The 20,571-nt window shown below is 43.0% G+C and overlaps 1 protein-coding gene across 1 annotated transcript in view; it reads right to left on the bottom strand.

Moving 5' to 3' along the window:
• Window positions 1-19,128, bottom strand: part of LOC139612516 (NACHT, LRR and PYD domains-containing protein 12-like) — a 74,927-nt gene extending 55,799 nt beyond the window's left edge. The window contains exons 1-10 of the mRNA XM_071468153.1: window positions 19,027-19,128; window positions 18,519-18,621; window positions 18,278-18,406; window positions 18,013-18,150; window positions 17,784-17,888; window positions 7,593-7,703; window positions 5,436-5,546; window positions 2,486-2,564; window positions 2,070-2,295; window positions 22-1,825 (exon numbers count right to left, since the gene is read on the bottom strand). Of these exons, the coding sequence (XP_071324254.1) occupies window positions 22-1,825; window positions 2,070-2,295; window positions 2,486-2,564; window positions 5,436-5,546; window positions 7,593-7,703; window positions 17,784-17,888; window positions 18,013-18,150; window positions 18,278-18,406; window positions 18,519-18,621; window positions 19,027-19,060 (2,840 nt within the window). The 5' untranslated portion in view covers window positions 19,061-19,128. The remainder of the gene's footprint in view (window positions 1-21; window positions 1,826-2,069; window positions 2,296-2,485; window positions 2,565-5,435; window positions 5,547-7,592; window positions 7,704-17,783; window positions 17,889-18,012; window positions 18,151-18,277; window positions 18,407-18,518; window positions 18,622-19,026) is intronic.
• Window positions 19,129-20,571: the final 1,443 nt, after the last annotated feature.

A 20,571-nucleotide genomic window follows, 5' to 3' on the forward strand; every position in this document is an offset into this window, starting at 1 on the left:
AGATGAAATATGAGCACATACAGAGCTTTGTTGGAGGCTTTGATCACTGGCAGCAGCCTCAGAAGAGCCTCCTCTGAAGCAGAGTATTTCTTCAGGTCAAACACATCCAGATCTTTTTCTGATGACAGTAAGATGAAGACCAGAGCTGACCATTGAGCAGGAGACAGTTTATCTGTGGAGAGACGTCCTGATCTCAGGGACTGTTGGATCTGCTCCACTAGAGAACGATCATTCAGTTCATTCAGACAGTGAAACAGATTGATGCTTTTCTCTGGAGACAGATTCTGACTGATCTTCTTCTTGATGTACTGGACTGTTTTCTGATTGGTCTCTGAGCAACTTCCTGTCTTTGTCAGCAGGCCTCGTAGGAGAATCTGATTGGTCTCCAGTGAAAGACCCAGGAGGAAGCGGAGGAACAAGTCCAGGTGTCCATGTGGACTCAGTAAGGCCTTGTCCACAGCACTGTGGTAGAAAAGTGCTGGTTCAGGTTTGTCTCTAAACTGTTTTAACCACTGAGATGTTGTTTGTTCCTCTGACATCAGATTGACTCCAGAGTTGATGAAGGTCCGATGGACATGAAGAGCAGCCAGAAACTCCTGAACACTCAGATGGACGAAGCAGAACACCTTGTCCTGGTACAGCCCTCTCTCCTTTTTAAAGATCTGTGTGAACACTCCTGAGCACACTGAGGCTGCTCTGATATCGATGCCACACTCTGTCAGGTCTGATTCATAGAAGATCAGGTTTCCTTTCTGCAGCTGCTCAAAAGCCAGTTTTCCCAGAGACTCAATCATCTTCCTGCTCTCTGGACTCCAGTGTGGATCTGTCTCAGCTCCTCCATCATACTTGATGTTCTTCACTTTGGACTGAACCACCAGGAAGTGGGTGTACATCTCAGTCAGGGTCTTGGGCAGCTCTCCTCCCTCTCTGGTCTTCAACACATCCTCCAGAACTGTAGCAGTGATCCAGCAGAAGACTGGGATGTGACACATGATGTGGAGGCTTCGTGACGTCTTGATGTGGGAGATGATCCTGCTGGCCTGCTCCTCATCTCTGAACCTCTTCCTGAAGTACTCCTCCTTCTGTGGGTCAGTGAACCCTCTGACCTCTGTCACCATGTCAACACACTCAGGAGGGATCTGATTGGCTGCTGCAGGTCGTGTGGTTATCCAGAGGCGAGCAGAGGGAAGCAGTTTCCCCCTGATGAGGTTTGTCAGCAGCACATCCACTGAGGTGGACTCTGTGACATCAGTCAGGATCTCAGTGTTGTGGAAGTCCAGAGGAAGTCGACACTCATCCAGACCGTCAAAGATGAACACAACCTGGAACTGATCAAACCTGCAGATCCCTGCTGCTTTTGTTTCAGTGAAGAAGTGATGAACAAGTTCCACCAAGCTGAACTTTTTCTCTTTCAGCACATTCAGCTCTCTGAAAGTGAAGGGAAATGTGAAGTGTATGTCCTGGTTGGCTTTGTCTTCAGCCCAGTCCAGAGTGAACTTCTGTGTTAAGACTGTTTTCCCAATGCCAGCCACTCCCTTTGTCATCACTGTTCTGATTGGTCCATCTCTTCCAGGAGAGCCTTTAAAGATGTCTTCTTGTCTGATGGTTGTTTCTGGTCTGTCTGGTTTCCTGGAAGCTGTTTCAATCTGTCTGACCTCATGTTCATCATTGACCTCTCCAGTCCCTCCCTCTGTGATGTAGAGCTCTGTGTAGATCTGATTCAGAAGGGTTGGGTTTCCTGCTTTAGCGATCCCCTCAAACACACACTGGAACTTTTTCTTCAGGTTAGATTTGAGTTTATGTCGACAGCCTGTAAGTCTTGTTCCTGAATAAACAAATGAAATCAGTCATTGAATATCGATACTAAATCCAAAAAACAAACTCATAATCTAAACATTCAGCTCTTGTGATCTCTCTTAAGCTTGTGACTGTGTGTAGCTTAGAATGATTTCTACATTTGATGCAGATAAGTGCAGCATATTTACAAGGCAGTTTAGAAATGGAAGTCTCTCTAAGGGTGCCATATTTCCTGTATCTACCGTGTTAAGTCTTTAGAGAAATCCTCTTACTGCTCTGCAGACAGTCAGCCAGCTCCTTCTGCTTCAGTCTCCTCAGGAAGTTCAGTGTGATCTTCAGAAATGCCTCTCTGCTGCTCCTCTGCTCTTCATCCTCACTGTACAACACCTCCTCATCCTCCCTCTGACTCTCTAAGCATTCTGGGTAATCTGGTCTCAGGACCCTCTGGACTCTCTTCAGCTCGTTCTTCACAAAAGTGACAATGTTCTCCTCCAGCAGCTGGAACAGATGATAAACTGAACATTTCATTTAAACTGGTAGAAAACAACATGTGATTGATGTGTCAGTCTGAAGGTCTGCTGGTCTAAACAGAGCAGCACGGAGACTGTTAGGACCTGAAGGGAAGTTCAGCTGTTAATCTGTGGTATATGTAGTTAAATAGTAAAAATGTGCTTGTACTTGCACAGACCTTAAATATGGAGTCCAGGTCTGGTTGATGCTGCTGGGCAGACTGATCACTGTGGACCTCTGAGCTCTCCTGATGAACTCTGTGGAGAAAACATCAACTTAAAGGACTAGAATTACCGCCTTGTGGTTGTATACCTCCGCAGCTAGTTTCAGATTACATCCCTCCTCATTCAGCATCATATAATATTCACAATTTATGTGAAGTTTTTGTCATAATTGCTGTGTGACGTTTTTAGTAATGGCTAATAAGTGTCTTGTGAGTCCAAGTGAATGTTTGTACCAAATTTGAAAAAATTATCTCAAGGCCTAACGGAGATATTACATTTACAAGACCAAACCCATGTTTTTTGAGGTCACCATGACCTTGAGCTTTGACCTTTTACCACCAAAATCCAATCTGTTTGTCCTTGAGTCCCAGTGGACATTTTTGCCAAGTTTGAAGGGATTCCCTTGAGTAGTTCTGGAGATATTGCATTTACAACGTTTAATCAGTTCATCCTTGAGTCCAAGTGAACATTTGTGCCAAATTTTAAGAAGTTCCATCAAGGCGTTACTGAGATATCGTTTCCACCAAAATGACTCCAATCTGACACAACTTATAAAAAGATGACTGATGAGTTCAAATAACCCCAGGGACAAAATGAGGATGGCAGGTGACTGAGAGACGACTCGGTCATGAGTCAAGAGGAAGAAGGTCATGAGGATGTTTCACAGCAGTTGTATGGTTCAATAACAATCTGTGCCCACATCAATAATTAAATACAGGACTACAAACGTTCCTGTTGACCAGCAGCTGTCATCCTGATCACTCCTCAGAATGAGGACCTCAGCATCACAGAGCTTTGACTCTGCACACAGAGGAAATGCAGAAGCTCTGCTAACCACTGCATCTGCAGAGTATTAACACTGCAGGGATCACATGTTGCCAAGGATTAGAGCCGTCAGGACCAGACCTGCTGAAAAAGCCTCCAGATGGTGATGGATAAGGAGGAGTGATCTGTGGGATGGTCATGTTGAGACAAGTTACAGTCTCATCAGTCTGAGCTGTGTCACTGTGGAAGGTGTCTGATGTTAAAACACCATAAACACCTGATGACCCCTGGTGAAGTCCCTCATGAAGAGAAGAGCCATGGATCAGTTTAGATTTGTCTTCCTGCTCAGTGAAGAAGTGAAGATATTCATCTCATCAACAGAGGATCACAGGTTTTAATGCTCAACCAGAACCACAATGACAAGTCAGGGCAGAAAGGATTCCCAGACCTGGAGTACTTGAGACACACAGGTGACATCATCCAGCTCATCGGGGAACAAGGGAAAATTGAGATTGTACTGGATCTCCTGAAAGATCCAGGACCTTAATCTGTAAAACTACAGAAACGTCAGCTTTACAGTCACTCCTGGGACGATGTCTTTAGCATCACTTTGAGAAGGGGACAATAACTGGTTGCACCAAATCAGGTGCAAAAGCTGACACAGGGTGTAGAGGCACAATGATCAAAAACAATGTGCAACAGCCCCCAACCAGGACGTTCACTGATGACCTCACAGTGACCACATCATCAGTCCTGGCAGCAGAGTGATTGTCCAGGGTTTGGAAAACCTTGTTTCTTGGACAGTCAGGAGCCTTGGTAAGATCTCTGATGACAGTCTTTGAGACAGAGCTTCTGAACATAGGGCTCAGCTCACTGGTGAAGATGAGTCAGCTTTATCACAAGTTTAAAGGTTGTGTTGGGATCTCAAGACGTGTGTTCTGAAAAGAACAATGGAGAGGCCTACATCTCATCGCCATTGGCCGAGGCAGGTACTCTCAGCAGGGATCCCCGATGACATCACTCAGGCGATAAAAGCAGCAGTTGCTTTTTCCCTGGCACCAGTTACAGTAGAGAGCTACTCCAGCTCTCTCCACCACTCGGCTGCTGAAAGGGAGCAATCTGAAGACTTTTGACCTTTTGTCACAGTCTTCAATTCGCGGGCAGAGCGCACAGACTGCTGTGTTTGTTTTCATTTTTCGTTTTTTTCATCTTTCAGAGCCGCCATAAATCACTGTGCAATCAGCTGATCTTAGTTCTGTGAGGACGAGCCGACTTTGTTAAAGACAAACAAAGTCCACCGTCCCTCATCTGTGATCTTCCCGCTGCCGGCGAGGAACTCATCACATCATCATCTCCAGGAGAAGCAAGGACCGAGCTGTGGAGAACCAGAGCGGACTTTCTGTTCTAACTCCGAAGGATCGGAGCAGCTCAGAGTAAGAGGCTGATGTCTGGGCAGAGACACAGTTAGTGTTGTATTTGTAATCTGACTTATAAGTGCTGCAGATCTGGTTGTTTTAGATCGTTCACTGTGATCAGCTTAATAAGCCAAATATCACTAGTTAAAGGACCAATATCCGACCAGACAAACTCCGGTTCTCTGGCTCTGTTATTGTGTAGTGATATTGTGGTGATTATTAACTGTGGTGACGATCTCTTGTGGACTCTTTCCTCTCTTCACCTTTATTCCCGCTCTTTTCTCCCAATCACCTCATCTACATCTCACTCACATTAAAGCTGCACTAGAGTGTGATCGCTTCATAGACGTAAAGCTCAAGGTCCCTCCCTTTGTTCTGGTTGTCGTTTGACTGACATCTCTCTCTCTCTCTCTCTCTCTCTCTCTCTCTCTCTCTCTCTCTCTGTCTCTCTCTCTCTCAAATCCTGTTATAATTTTTTTGAGCCATCAATTTGGTCATTGGTCCCTGGTGACAGGGTGGTGCCCCGAGGTCATCTATATATATATATATATATATATAGGTGATTATCACTGAGAATCATTATTATTATACGCCAAAACCAAATTGTCCCTGCCTGTGCACAACAAAGGGAAACTTGAAAATGAGATTGTACTGGATCTCATGAAAGATCCAGGACCTTAATCTGTCTGAGGAGAGTCAGATAATGACAAAGTTCAGTTCTTACCTTCCATCAGCAGGTTGTCCATCTTTAAAGTTATTAGGACGACCCTTAGACCGGTCACTCTTCATGGACACACAGCTGGGTTCAGGAGAGTCTGGTCTCTGCTGCTGCATCCTGATACAAACAAACAAGTGACAACTGACATTTGAAAAAAAGATTGTGATCAGAGCATCAGCTGAAATTTTAGAAGCAGGTAGAAAATCAATAAGAAGACAGTGGATGAGTTTGAGAGATGGAAAATGCCTCTTTAAACACGAATCTACACCTGCAATAAAAATTGTTATATACATGTCCTTTACATTATGAATCTTTATGTTTCATAATTAAATACTAAACATTTGAAAAAGAAGTAACTACATTTCTTCTTTTCCCTGCAACATGAGACATAAATCAGAGCACAGACGACAGAGAGGAGGTGTGTTACATCTCAGTGTCCAGCAGAGGGCAGCATAGACCTGCTAATACTGAGTAAAAAGCTCTGGAGGTGAGAGGAAAGCTAACGCTGTACATCTTTACCACTTGCAGTTCTTGCTTTAGCTTTATTTTTCTTTATGTTTCTTCTTCTTGCTATGATTATTGCTCTGCACCAAAACACCAAAGCTAATTCCTTGTATGTGAAACGTACTTGGTAGTAAACCTGATTCTGATTCAGTGTATTAACTCCTCATCATTCATGCAGCCTGATGAAGAGAGACTGAAAAGTAGAGAGCACAGGAAGAACTGTTACTCTATCTGGACTGATCCAGCCTTTCAACCACAGATTGTCTTCCTCAGGTAGAAGTGAAGAAGTGAACACACCTGTATTTAATAGACGAGCCTACATGAGTCATCTGATATCAGACATTTCTTCAACAGTGTGGGACTCACTCTGGACCTTATCTTCTTATTTGGTTCCACATGTTATTGAAATCAGAATCAGAATCAGAATCAGAATCAGTTTTATTGCCAAGTATGTTTTCACATACAAGGATTTTTTTCTGGTGATTGGTGCAATTGATCAGCAACAGTGGGGCTCTCTAGCCTTGTTGATGAGGCTAATAGCAGATGGGAAGAAGCTGTTTTTGTGGCGAGAGGTTTTGGTCCTGAAGGACCGCAGCCTCCTGCCAGAGGGGAGTGTCTCAAAGAGTTTGTGTCCAGGGTGGGAGGAGTCAGCTACAATCTTCCCTGCACGCCTCAGAGTCCTTGAGGTGTACAGGTCCTGGAGGGACGGAAGATTGCAGCCAATCACTTTCTCAGCAGAGTGGATGATACGCTGCAGTCTGTTATTGTCCCTCTCCGTGGCAGCAGCGTACCAGATGGTGATGGAGGAGGTGAGGATGGACTCAATGATGGAGGTGTAGAAGTTCACCATCATGGTCCTTGGCAGGTTGAACTTCTTCAATTGCCTCAGGAAATACATCCTCTGCTGAGCTTTTTTGATGAGGGAGCTGATGTTTAGCTCCCATTTGAGATCCTGTGTGATGGTGGTTCCCAAGAAGCGAAAATGCTCCACGGTAGCCACGGGGGAGTCACACAGGGAGATGGGGGTGGGTGGGGCTGGGCTCTTCCTGAAGTCCACTATCATTTCCACTGTCTTCAGAGCGTTTAGCTCTAGGTTGTTCTGCCTGCACCAGGTCACCAGACGCTCAGTCTCCCACCTGTAGGCAGACTCATCGCCATCAGAGATGAGTCCAATGAAATGTTGTCAAAATGACAAAATGTTGTCTATTTTGCATGTAGTCGTGTGTTATTTTGTATTTTGTCATATCAGGGCTGCTGGGGCCCTTTTGTTTTGTCCTGTTGTCTTGTTTAGCTTTACTGTGAAGATTGTGGCTTTTATAATATAGAGATACAGACTGGGAGCAGTGTCCTGGTGTTTACTGTATGTAGCAGATCTCCTGACCAGTAGATGATGATGTGATATTTCATCACAAACTGACCTGAAATGTCTTTACCTGAGGAGGACCTCTGTGGTGGAGATAATGTCAGTTATCAGATAAAGAAGAGGGGATAAGGCTGTAGTGTGCTGAGAGGTTTTCTTTACTTAGTTACTGTTATACCCGGCCTAGTGGAAACCTGGGTACATCATAAAAGTTACCACTCATAAAAGACACTAAATAAAAGTCACTATTCAAGTTCAGGAGAGTCAGATAATAACAAAGTTCAGTTTTCAATTCTGACCTTCCATCAGCAGGTTGTCCATCTTTAAAGTCAATAGAATGACCCATAGACCGGTCACTCTTCATGGACACACAGCTGGGTTCAGGAGAGTCTGGTCTCTGCTGCTGCATCCTGATACAAACAAACAGTGACAAATTGAAAAAAAGAGTTTTCACCTGAAAAAAGAGCAGATCTGACCTCATCTTCGTTCACCAGTTCAATCAGTGGTTGACTCTTTGTTCACTCAGACAGTCAGTAGTTGATCATTAGTTCTTCTAAGCTGTTACTGAGTAGTTGATGTGACAGTGAGTGTGAATAATGATGGAGCAGTGATCTGAGTGCTGAGCTCTGACATGGAGAAGAGTCATGGACAGTTAGAGATCCTCATCTCACCTCTGAGCTCTGGTCTGGCTCTCATGTTCCCCACACAGAGTGGTTTTAGAGGGAGGGGCTCCCTCCTCTCTGTCCTCACACTGGTTCATAGCAGAGCCCCCACCTTCACACAGACACAACAACAGGCTTCATTACAACAGGATTCACTTCACAGGTCAGTGACATCACACAAACACTGTACAAAATACCTGGAATAGCAACAGCCGAGCTGTCTGACCAGTTCTGACTCGAACTACATGTTTCACCAATGATCTGAACTGAATCTAACTGCTGTTTATTCTTCCTGTGGACACTAACAATAATACATACAAGTCATTGTCTTTTAACTCAGACACAAATTACTGACAGTATTTGCACCTGAAATAAATATTTGAAAAAGCCAATCACCATGAAGAAACATTTCTACTGTCCAGTCAAACAGTGATACAACACAATGTGACCACAGTGATCCTGTTCAGACATTTACACATTCTCACCTGCTGAACTGACTTCAGGTCGACTTACAGACACTTTCCACCTTCATGTGTAGAGGAAACATTTGGAGAGAAGCAGCTGCTCATTCTCCCTCGTCAGTCCTGGAGTCTGTGTGTGTTTGATCTGAGGACGAGTCACATCCTCATGACTCTTATGAGGACGTTTATCTAAAAACATCAGAAAAGTGACAGCTAAACCGGTCTAACCTGTATCAGAAACTCAGTCTGTTGGAAGTATTTCTGTTTCCTTATTCCGCTTCATTACCTGTGAGATGGCTTGTATTCTTTTCACACAGGCTGTGTGTCTGTGTGTGTGTGTGTGTGTGTGTGTCATTATGGCAAACTGTATCCTGGAGACACCTACTGAGTGGGAACTACCATAAAGGAGGTTTTGAGAACTGGCAGTTGTTTAAATGTGTCTGTCAAGATACAGTCGTGAAACTTTACAGGTGTGTAGTTGAGATCAAAAATGAAGCCCTAGTTCAAAGATGGCTGTGCTCAGCTTTTACGGCCAAAATGTAAGACTCTCTTAACTGAGTTTTCTATTTGGCCTTGACATAGAGTCTCACCTTTCCTCCTCAACATGTTCACTACAGATCAGATAATGAAGTTCCATCATCTGTCCACTAGATCTGATCCTCTAATGAGCTGAAGATGAGCTCCGATATATCTTTATGAAGAAAATAGTTCCTGCTACATTATCTCATATACATAACCTTATAATCACTGTGTGTGAGGACAACGTGTGTGTTAGGAGAGTTTAAGACACGACCATCATGTCTTTTTAAAACCATGCACAAACATTTCGTCTGAAAAACTTTCACCTCTGCAATTTCATTCAGTGTAATGTGAAAATTAACAACATCGTGTCACTAATGTGCATTTTTTAAAATGAAAATCAAATCAAATAAAGTCTTAAAATTGCTTTTGTGAAAAAAGTAAATTTAGTTTAGGGACAAAAATATGCACCTTGACAAATTCAGTTCCTTATTATGTTATATTTTATTATTCACACTTGTGAAAATAGTGCATTGAAAACATTTACAAGATGAATAAATTACAATATACAATATCTAGGCCTACTAGATATGATGAAATGAATTACAGATCAAATCTAACACAAACAAAATATTTTTCTGTTACCTGTTTTGACTAGTTATCTTCACTTTAGACAGATTCATATTACTATATACAGGGGTTGGACAATGAAACTGAAACACCTGCCAATTTAGTGTTGGAGGTTTCATGGCTAAATTTGACCAGCCTAGTGGCCAATCTTCATTGATTGCACATTGCACCAGTAAGAGCAGAGTGTGAAGGTTCAATTAGCAGAGTAATAGCACAGTTTTGCTCAAAATATTGCAATGCACACAACATTATGGGTGACATATCAGAGTTCAAAAGAGGACAAATTGTTGGTGCATGTCTTGCTGGCGCATCTGTGACCAAGACAGCAAGTCTTTCTGATGTATCCAGGGTAATGTCAGCATACCACCAAGAAGGACGAACCACATCCAGCAGGAGTAACTGTGGACGCAAGAGGAAGCTGTCTGAAAGGGATGTCCGGGTGCTAACCCGGATTGTATCCAAAAAACATAAAAACACAGCTGCCCAACTCACTGCAGAATTAAATGTGCACCTCAACTCTCCTGTTTCCACCAAAACTGTCCGTCGGGAGCTCCACAGGGTCAATATACACGGCCGGGCTGCTATAGCCAAACCTTTGGTCACTCGTGCCAATGTCAAACGTCGGTTTCAATGGTGCCAGCAGCGCAAATCTTGGGCTGTGGACAATGTGAAACATGTATTATTCTCTGATGAGTCCACCTTTACAGTCTCTCCCACATCCGGGAGAGTTACGGTGTGGAGAAGCCCCAAAGAAGCGTACCACCCAGACTGTTGCATGCCCAGAGTGAAGCATGGGGGTGGATCAGTGATGGTTTGGGCTGCAATATCATGGCATTCCCTTGGCCCAATACTTGTGCTAGATGGGCGCGTCACTGCCAAGGACTACCGAACCATTCTGGAGGACCATGTGCACCCAATGGTTCAAACATTGTATCCTGAAGGCAGTGCCGTGTATCAGGATGATAATGCACCAATACACACAGCAAGACTGGTGACAGAGTGGTTTGATGAACATGAAAGTGAAGTTGAACATCTCCCATGGCCTGCACAGTCACCAGATCTAAATATTATTGAGCCACTTTGGGGTGTTTTGGAGGAGCGAGTCAGGAAACGTTTTCCTCCACCAGCATCACGTAGTGACCTGGCCTCTATTCTGCAAGAAGAATGGCTCAAAATCCCTCTGGCCACTGTGCAGGACTTGTATCTGTCATTCCCAAGACGAATTGATGCTGTATTGGCTGCAAAAGGAGGCCCTACACCATACTAATGAATTATTGTGGTCTAAAACCAGGCGTTTCAGTTTCATTGTCCAACCCCTGTATGTATGTCTCACACACACACACACACACACACACACACACTCACACACACACACACACACACACACACACACACACACACACACACACACACACACACACACACACACAACTAAGGGACAAAAAGAAAATTCCACGAATTTCTTCACATTTAAAAACAGATCAGGTGTTACAGTTGACACATATATAGTTTATTATAAACCTCTGCCTGGGAGGTTCTGTTTTCACCTGTGTTTGTTTGACAGAAGGATTAAAAAAAAAGAAACTAAAACTGATTTGCAACCAAACTTGGTGGAGGGCTGAGTCACGGACAAGTCTGGTGTATGTTGTTGATAGTGTGTGTGTGTGTGTGTGTTACAGCATACAGAGTAAACTGTCAGTAAGAGTGAGGGGACTCTCCCTTCTACACAGAACACAGAGACACTGAAGAACCAGCCTGAAACCCAAATCCAAACCCAGGATACAGAGGTTGAGTGAATGTGGTGTTGAAGGTGTGGACGTGGATCAGTTTGTCCAGGGAAACTATGTAGAAGGACAGAGAGCCAGCAGGACAGTCCACATACACTGCTGCTCTCTTAGGAACAGGCGAGGACGAGGAGGAGTGGAAAAGGGTGGATATTTTTCTGTTATTGTGCCAGACAGAGAAACCATCAGCTGAGCAGCTCAAACTCCAGGACTGATTATTCTTTCCAAAACAGCTGTCAGCAGTCTTTCCTCTTCTCCTGATTGTTTTGTAACTCACTGCTATATCAACCTCTCCTTTCCAGTCAACTTCCCAGTAACAGTGACCAGTCAGACCATTTCTACACAGCAGCTGCCAGCAGTCAAATCTGTCTGGATGATCAGGATATGACTGATCCTCTCTAACCAGTCTCACCTTAGTCTTGTTATTAGTCAGTCTGAGCTCTGAGTTTACTGTGTTTGGGTCCAGTGAGAGTTCACAGGCAACTGAAAAAAGAAAGGAAGGAGATCATTTAAGACTAATCTAACACGACTAGATGAGCGAGAGACTAAAAGTACTTTTCCTTGTATGGTTATTATAAGAAAAGATTATAAGAAACATATTCAATTAAAACAGTATTTTGGACTGACATATTTAATAATGAAGGTCAAACTGTATCAGTATATTCTTGTTTGAGCTGTGATACAATCAGACAGAGGGAATAATGAGTAAAGTGACCAGTCTATGAATTGGTCAGATTATTTTTCAGTTGGAGTTGGTTGAATACATGTTATATAAATAAATGCTTACACTTTCTCAGACCAGGTTTCAGTCTCTGCTTTCCACAGTTTTCCACTCTGGAGGAAAAAAAAAAAAAAACACAGAAAGACCACGTTATTCTGTTTTATTAGGTAAGCAGCATTTAACAAATCCATTGTGAATGATTTTACATCCAACATACATCCTGTTGTTCATCATGAAGCAGTGTTCACCGGCTTTTGAATCGGCCAGAAAAACAATGTATAAGCTGTTGTTGTCTGTCCATACCTGAGAGTGTCCAGTCTCCAGTGTGGATCCTCCAGTCCAGCAGACAGCAGCTTCACTCCTGAGTCTCCTGGATGATTGTAGCTCAGGTCCAGTTCTCTCAGATGGGAGGGGTTGGAGCTCAGAGCTGAGGCCAGAGAAGCACAGCCTTCCTCTGTGACCAGACAGCCCGACAAACTGAACACAAACACACAATTTTCTATCAAAGACTTACATCAGATCAAGTTATGGCAGGATTATAATTTCACATTACCTTGAATTAGTTTTTTCAAGTCTGATACATATGATGTTGTTGACTTAATATCCTTACAAGACCCCTAAATGCCTTCTGACAGGATGTACTTTTTCTCCAAATATCGTGGCTTCTATATCCCTATCAGGTCCCTGCATTTATTTGCCATTAGCATCTGGGGCATCTACAGTTACCATCAAACATGCACTATATATGTAAAAAAAACTTGAACCAAATAGATTAATTTTGGTCATAGAAAAACAAGAAAAACTGCCAATCATGCTGGTTCTGTTTTAATTGTATGCAATGAGCATCACTGTGTTTTTTGAAAATGACGAAAACAATGAGCTTCTCTTTTTGGTGCGTACCTTTACCTGCATGAGAAAAGGATTTAAATTTAATATATTTACCATAAATCTGAATGAGACTGTCCTGTTAAAAAACAAGTCCATAGGTTGTTTTTGCAGCAGATTATTATGACCCATAGTTACATTTAGTTGTTAGGTGACATGTAGCAGCAGAAGTAATTATGACAGGAGCAAAGGTAAAAGTATGGAGATTTAGTATAAAGGCAATATGTTTGTAATAGGTATGGGTGGATGGGTGGGTCATCAAAACACAGGACTTTGATGTAGGGGAACACATTGTACAACACTGCAAGTTGAAACACCTCCACTGAACTCCTCAGGGAAAGGTCTCAACCTGAGCTTTCCATTGGTCTGGCTGCATGTGGACCCTGGCTGTGACGGTGGCCGTCGGTTCAGCACAGCAAGGCATCTCCATGTGCAGGAGGAGAGTCTCCACATGCTGGGAAGATGATAAAAAGGCACTCCTAATTTCCCCCACTACCGTTACCTCTGCCCTCCCTAAAACAGGATCCTGACCCTAATGCCCGGACCTTTCCCCCTTGGCCAAACCACCAAACCCCTCATCACCACCTCAAGCTGGATTCCCCACATCCTACAAAATTTACAAATAAAGAACTTATTTCACCTTCAACCTCTGGTCAATGTTCTGCCTTATGGGTCCAGAATTACAAAAAACTCTTGCATGTACCTAATCAAGTAGTTTTATTGCCTAAATCTAACCAAGCCATGACCATTATTATAGTAACCATGGCAATGAAGGTAGGAAGAATTCTCAGTACATTCAGCGTATTTATCCTTGTAACCATGATAACCAAGGTTCGGTATGACTGCCGCTTTAGGGGGACTCTTAGGGATTTTAAGCAGTGACAGTTGAGGGGAGGGCTATGGCATGATGTGTATGATGTAGATTCTATCTCAAAACTTCCTACTGTTGCAGCCCAACTGTGTACTACAGGAGAACGAATGGTTTGCCATTGTAGACACCTCGGCTGTGACAGTAGGAAGTGTAGAGATAGAATGTACATCATACATGTCATGCCGTAGCCGTCCCTTCAACCTTTGCTGCTTCGTGTGCCTATTTCAGGAGACATTCCTATGGGTCATGTCAGAGGGTTGAAAAAAAGACCTATATGGTTGTTCAGATTGGAGGATTTGTGGTCTGAGTCCTTACTTGAGAGCTTCGAGTCTACAATGTCTTCTCTCCAGTCCAGCAGACAGAAGCTTCACTCCTGAATCTTTCAGGTCATTGTTACTCAGGTCCAGATCTCTCAGACTAGAGGACTGAGAGCTGAGGACTGAGGACAGAGCTTCACAGCTTCTCTCTGAGAGGTTACAGCCACTCAGTCTGAAAAGTGGCAAGAGCAATGAAATGTTAACATTTTGGCTATACCTAAAACCAAATAGTCAAAGTTAATCTACCTACATATTTATCAACCTACAGAGCTTTGTTGGAGGCTTTGACCACTGGCAGCAGCCTCAGAAGAGCCTCCTCTGAAGCACAGAATTTCTTCAGGTCAAACACGTCCAGATCTTTTTCTGATGACAGTAAGATGAAGACCAGAGCTGACCATTGAGCAGGAGACAGTTCATCTGTGGAGAGACGTCCTGATCTCAGGGACTGTTGGATCTCCTCCACTAGAGAACGATCATTCAGTTCATTCAGACAGTGAAACAGATTGATGCTTTTCTCTGGAGACAGATTCTCACTGATCTTCTTGATGTATTGGGCTGTTTTCTGATTGATCAGTGAGCTACTTCCTGTCTGTGTCAGCAGGCCTCGTAGGAGAATCTGATTGGTCTCCAGTGAAAGACCCAGGAGGAAGCGGAGGAACAAGTCCAGGTGTCCATTTGGACTCAGTAAGGCCTTGTCCACAGCACTCTGGTAGAGCTGCGTTGCTTTAGATAAGTTTCTTAATACTTTAGACCTTCGGGAGGTTCTTTGTGGATCTGTGGACATAAGATTGACTCCAGAGTTGATGAAGGTCATGTGAACATGAAGAGCAGCCAGAAACTCCTGAACACTCAGATGGATGAAGCAGAACACCTTGTCCTGGTACAGCCCTCTCTCCTCTTTAAAGATCTGTGTGAACACTCCTGAGTACACTGAGGCTGCTCTGATATCGATGCCACACTCTGTCAGGTCTGATTCATAGAAGATCAGGTTTCCTTTCTGCAGCTGCTCAAAGGCCAGTTTTCCTAGAGACTCAATCATCTTCCTGCTCTCTGGACTCCAGTGTGGATCTGTCTCAGCTCCTCCATCATACTTGATGTTCTTCACTTTGGACTGAACCACCAGGAAGTGGATGTACATTTCAGTCAGGGTCTTGGGCAGCTCTCCTCCCTCTCTGGTCTTCAACACATCCTCCAGAACTGTAGCAGTGATCCAGCAGAAGACTGGGATGTGGCACATGATGTGGAGGCTTCGTGATGTCTTGATGTGGGAGATGATCCTGCTGGCCTGCTCCTCATCTCTGAACCTCTTCCTGAAGTACTCCTCCTTCTGTGGGTCAGTGAACCCTCTGACCTCTGTCACCATGTCAACACACTCAGCAGGGATCTGATTGGCTGCTGCATGTCGTGTGGTTATCAAGAGGCGAGCAGAGGGAAGCAGTTTCCCCCTGATGAGGTTTTTCAGCAGTATGTGCACTGAGGTGGACTCTGTGACATCAGTCAGGATCTGAGTGTTGTGGAAGTCCAGAGGAAGTCGACACTCATCCAGACCGTCAAAGATGAAAACAACCTGGAACTGATCAAACCTGCAGATTCCTGCTTCTTTGGTTTCAGTGAAGAAGTGATGAACAAGTTCCACCAAGCTGAACTTTTTCTCTTTCAGCACATTCAGCTCTCTGAAAGTGAAAGGAAATGTGAAGTGTATGTCCTGGTTGGCTTTGTCTTCAGCCCAGTCCAGAGTGAACTTCTGTGTTAAGACTGTTTTCCCAATGCCAGCCACTCCCTTTGTCATCACTGTTCTGATTGGTTCATCTCTTCCAGGTGAGGCTTTAAAGATGTCTTCTTGTCTGATGGTTGTCTCTGGTCTGTCTGGTTTCCTGGATGCTGTTTCAATCTGTCTGACCTCATGTTCATCATTGACCTCTCCAGTCCCTCCCTCTGTGATGTAGAGCTCTGTGTAGATCTGATTCAGAAGGGTTGGGTTTCCTGCTTTAGTGATCCCCTCGAACACACACTGGAACTTCTCCTTCAGGTTAGATTTGAGTTTATGTCGACAGGCTGGAACACAAGTCCCTGAATAAACAAAGATTAAATAAATGAATAAACAAGAAATATGGATTTCCACTTCTGCCCAAACTGAAGTTAAAGCCTTGAATTTGTATGAACGGTTGGAAAAAATGGGATAGAGATGAAATCTGCAAACTATTGTAAAAAAAAAAGTGTAAAGGTGTTTAATGTTGTATAAATAAGATTGCTGCAACCTATTTAAAATTTGAATGAAACAAGTCTGATCATCTGATTTAAATTAGCTGTTTGTGTCCAACTCCAGTTGCCATAGCGATTGTAACTGCTCAGTTATTATGGTGAGAGACACCTCTCAATCTCTTGCTTGCCAGTTGAGACTGTTAGCTCCTTTCGCATAAAGCTTTATATTTTCTGAGAGAGGAGACTCTGCTGAACACAGTGATATAAAATATTTGTCTGTGGTGTGAAAAATGTGGGAAAAGCAGTGATTTTAAAAATGGCCTGCTTTCTGTTTCCTCCTGATTTTCTGGTGTCAGTTTACATTAGACTGAATGGGGCAGTTGGATGATATTCCTGCTTCAAATTGTGTAAGTCACTGAGCTTCAGTATTCACATAGTGAGAAAGAAGACAAATTTGCTTATAATCTGGGAAAAAATTATTTGTGTAGAGTGAAATTTGCAGCCGTGGGGACAAGATAAGAAGAAAGGTTTCAGATCATTTGGAGAGCTTCTACCCACTGGGTCGCCCACTCTAGACATCAACATTCAGCCCCAAACACACTCATGTAAAAGTCTAAGTAAGTAAAATAAAAGTGCTTTCAGCAATCCCCCCAAATTATATATTCAATATGTTGACATAACATAAACAATGAGAATATGAACATTTTTCCCTCCATATCTTGACACTTTAGTCACTGCCTCATTCATCCATCGTGTTAAGTTTTTATAGAAATCCTCTTACTGCTCTGCAGACAGTCAGCCAGCTCCTTCTGCTTCAGTCTCCTCAGGAAGTTCAGTGTGATCTTCAGAAATGCCTCTCTGCTGCTCCTCCTCTGCTCTTCATCCTCACCGTACAACACCTCCTCATCCTCCCTCTGACTCTCTAAGCATTCTGGGTAATCTGGTCTCAGGATCCTCTGGACTCTCTTCAGCTCGTTCTTCACAAAAGTGACAATGTTCTCCTCCAGCAGCTGGAACAGATGATAAACTGAACATTTCATTTAAACTGGTAGAAAACAACATGTGATTGATGTGTCAGTCTGAAGGTCTGCTGGTCTAAACAGAGCAGCACGGAGACTGTTAGGACCTGAAGGGAAGTTCAGCTGTTAATCTGTAGGTGATGTAGTTAAATAGTAAAAATGTGCTTGTACTTGCACACACCATAAATATGGAGTCCAGGTCTGGTTGATGCTGCTGGGCAGACTGATCACTGTGGACCTCTGAGCTCTTCTGATGAACTCTGTGGTGAGAATATGATGATTTTACACATTTAATAACACACAGTGACGAATGTGCTGTGTGTTATTAATGTATCCTGGTAGAAAAACTGTTGGATTCTTTCTGGGTAAAATGTCTTTTAGAAATATTATATTTACAAGTTTAGGAAAAGCTAATTTACTTGTTAAAATGCTTTTCTTGTATCTTGGTATAAAATTTTCTGAAGTGTTCATTTTTCATGGACACACTGCTGGGTGTACGGTAGACTGGTCTCTGCTGATGGATCCTGAAAGACACACAACACTGATGAATGTTCCAATTTAAAGATAAAATACTGTTGAAGATTTTGCTGAATTTTAAATGTTTAACCACAAACTGTGAGATAAATAGCTTCCGGTTTAAATTCTTACCTCTGACCATCAGACTCTTGGCCATCTTTGAAGACAATAAATCGACCTATAGACTTTTCACTGTGGAGGGACACACAGCTGGGTTCAGATCCAGGAGAGTCTGGTCTATCATGTTGGTTCCTGAAAGACTCACAAACCCTGATCAATTCACAGGTTCACTGAAATTCATCCAAGACAAGATGCTGCTGAAAATAATGTTGACTGTTAAATGTTTTAAACTGAAAACAACAAACTGAGATAAATAACTTCCAGTTTAAATTCTTACCTCTGACCATCTGACTGCTGTCCATCTTTGAACACAATAAATCGACCTATAGACTTTTCACTGTTGAGGGACAGACAGCTTGGTCCAGGTTTGGGTCCAGGAGAGTCTGGTCTGTGCTGCTGCTCTGGCCTTCAACACAACACACACAGAGCTTTGAGTGTGAATAATGATGGAGCAGTGATCTGAGTGCTGAGCTCTGACATGGAGAAGAGTCATGGACAGTTAGAGATCCTCATCTCACCTCTGAGTTTTGGTCTGGCTCTCATGTTCCCCACACAGAGTGGTTTTAGAGGGAGGGGCTCCCTCCTCTCTGTCCTCACACTGGTTCATAGCAGAGCCCCCACCTTCACACAGACACAACAACATGCTTCATTACAACAGCATTCACTTCACAGGTCAGTGACATGACACAAACACTGCACAAAAAACCCAGAGTATCAACAGCCGAGCTGTCTGACCAGTTCTGACTCGAACTACATGTTTCACCAATGATCTGAACTGAATCTAACTGCTGTTTATTCTTCCTGTGAAGACTAACAATAATACACACAAGTCATTGTCTTTTAACTCAGACAGAAATTACTGACAGTATTTGCACCTGAAAGCATCAAATATTTGAAAGAAGGAATCAGCACCAAGAAACATTTCTACTGTCCAGTCAAACAGTGATACAACACAATGTGACCACAGTGATCCTGTTCAGACATTTACACATTCTCACCTGCTGAACTGACTTCAGGTCGACTTACAGACACTTTCCACCTTCATGTGTAGAGGAAACATTTGGAGAGAAGCAGCTGCTCATTCTCCCTCGTCAGTCCTGGAGTCTGTGTGTGTTTGACCTGAGGACGAGTCACATCCTCATAACTCTTATGAGGACGTTTATCTAAAAACATCAGAGTGAGGTCAAAACCGGTCTTACGTGTGTCAGAAACTCAGTCTATTGGAAGTATTTGTGTTTCATTACTCCGTTCTATTACCTGCTAGAACCAAAAGAAAAGATGTGGAAAGTAAAGGCAACAGTGCTACCAGTAATAATCCAAGCACTGGGGGCTGTGATTCCCAAACTGGGAGAATGGCTCCAGCAGATTCAACATACAACATCTGAGGTCTCTGTCCAGAAGACCACAGTCTTAGGAACAGCAAAGATACTGCGCAGAACCCTCAAACTCCCAGGCCTCTGGTAGAGGAGCCGCGCTCGTCATCACTGCTTGATTCACCCAAAGACAGATTGTGATTAAATCATTGCACTTCTCAGACTTCAACGTCACTATAATCATGGCTTTGTGGCTCAAAGGTCAAGTGTCTGCGGATTTAAAGGAGGGTGATAGATGTATTAATACAATTTTGTTTGACTGAATTTTGATGGGGGCTATAAATTTAGGTCCAGGTGGATAATGATGGCAACACAGTCCAGTGTGTCGTCACTACTGGTGCATTAGTATCATTCTTATGACACCAACCTGGTGTTAAACATGAATTCTTACCTTTTGGGCTCAAAGAAAAGCCTCAAATCCAGTGTGTTGGTCTGTGTTACTTGGACATACCACAGGATGGCAGCACAATCAAGTCTAACCAGGGACAGCTACAGGAACAGGCCTTGGTGAAGTACAGAACTGAAGGTGTTTGTATTAAATGAAAGACAGTGATGATGTTATCTTTGAAATTTTCCATTCTAGTGTCAATACAATACCCACAACAATGCAAACACATTTTTATACACAACCATTCTTATCTCTTAATCAAAGGAGCTTAGACACCAAATAATCTAAAATATCAACGTGAACAAGATTATTAATGAACAAACTACATATTAATACCAGGTTTAAATAACTGACAGTTTTTATATTTTTGGTGCAACATGGTGCCAAAAAAGTACTGATGCTCAATAATGACTGTTCTGTATCATTAGTGGAAATACTGTATATGTAGCCTGTTACATTGGCTAAACAGATCCTGAAAAACACAACAACATGAAATTACAATGTCCTTTCAGTGCCTAAAAGAAGTTGACAAACACAATGACCTCACAGCGTCCCAACCTAACACAAAAAGTGGTTAAATGATTGTATGAAACCTATGAAATGAGTCTCACTGGTATTATTTTCAAAATTTATTATCATTTATCACATCCCACAGATTGAAAACCTTACTTCCTGTCCAGTCCCAGTCCAGGAGGCCGGACTTAGCCCCTAAGCCCAGTAGTCCAAACCTGATCTATTTGTTATAGTTATTGCTGTTCCTTTGGTCAAATGAGCTATTTGTAAGTTTTGCTTTCGCTACACAGCCGGTGT

This window comes from Trachinotus anak, unplaced genomic scaffold (assembly GCF_046630095.1).
Source record: "Trachinotus anak isolate AG129_WGS33_773 ecotype Australia unplaced genomic scaffold, CSIRO_AGI_Tana_v1 ptg000031l, whole genome shotgun sequence".
NCBI lineage: Eukaryota > Metazoa > Chordata > Actinopteri > Carangiformes > Carangidae > Trachinotus > Trachinotus anak.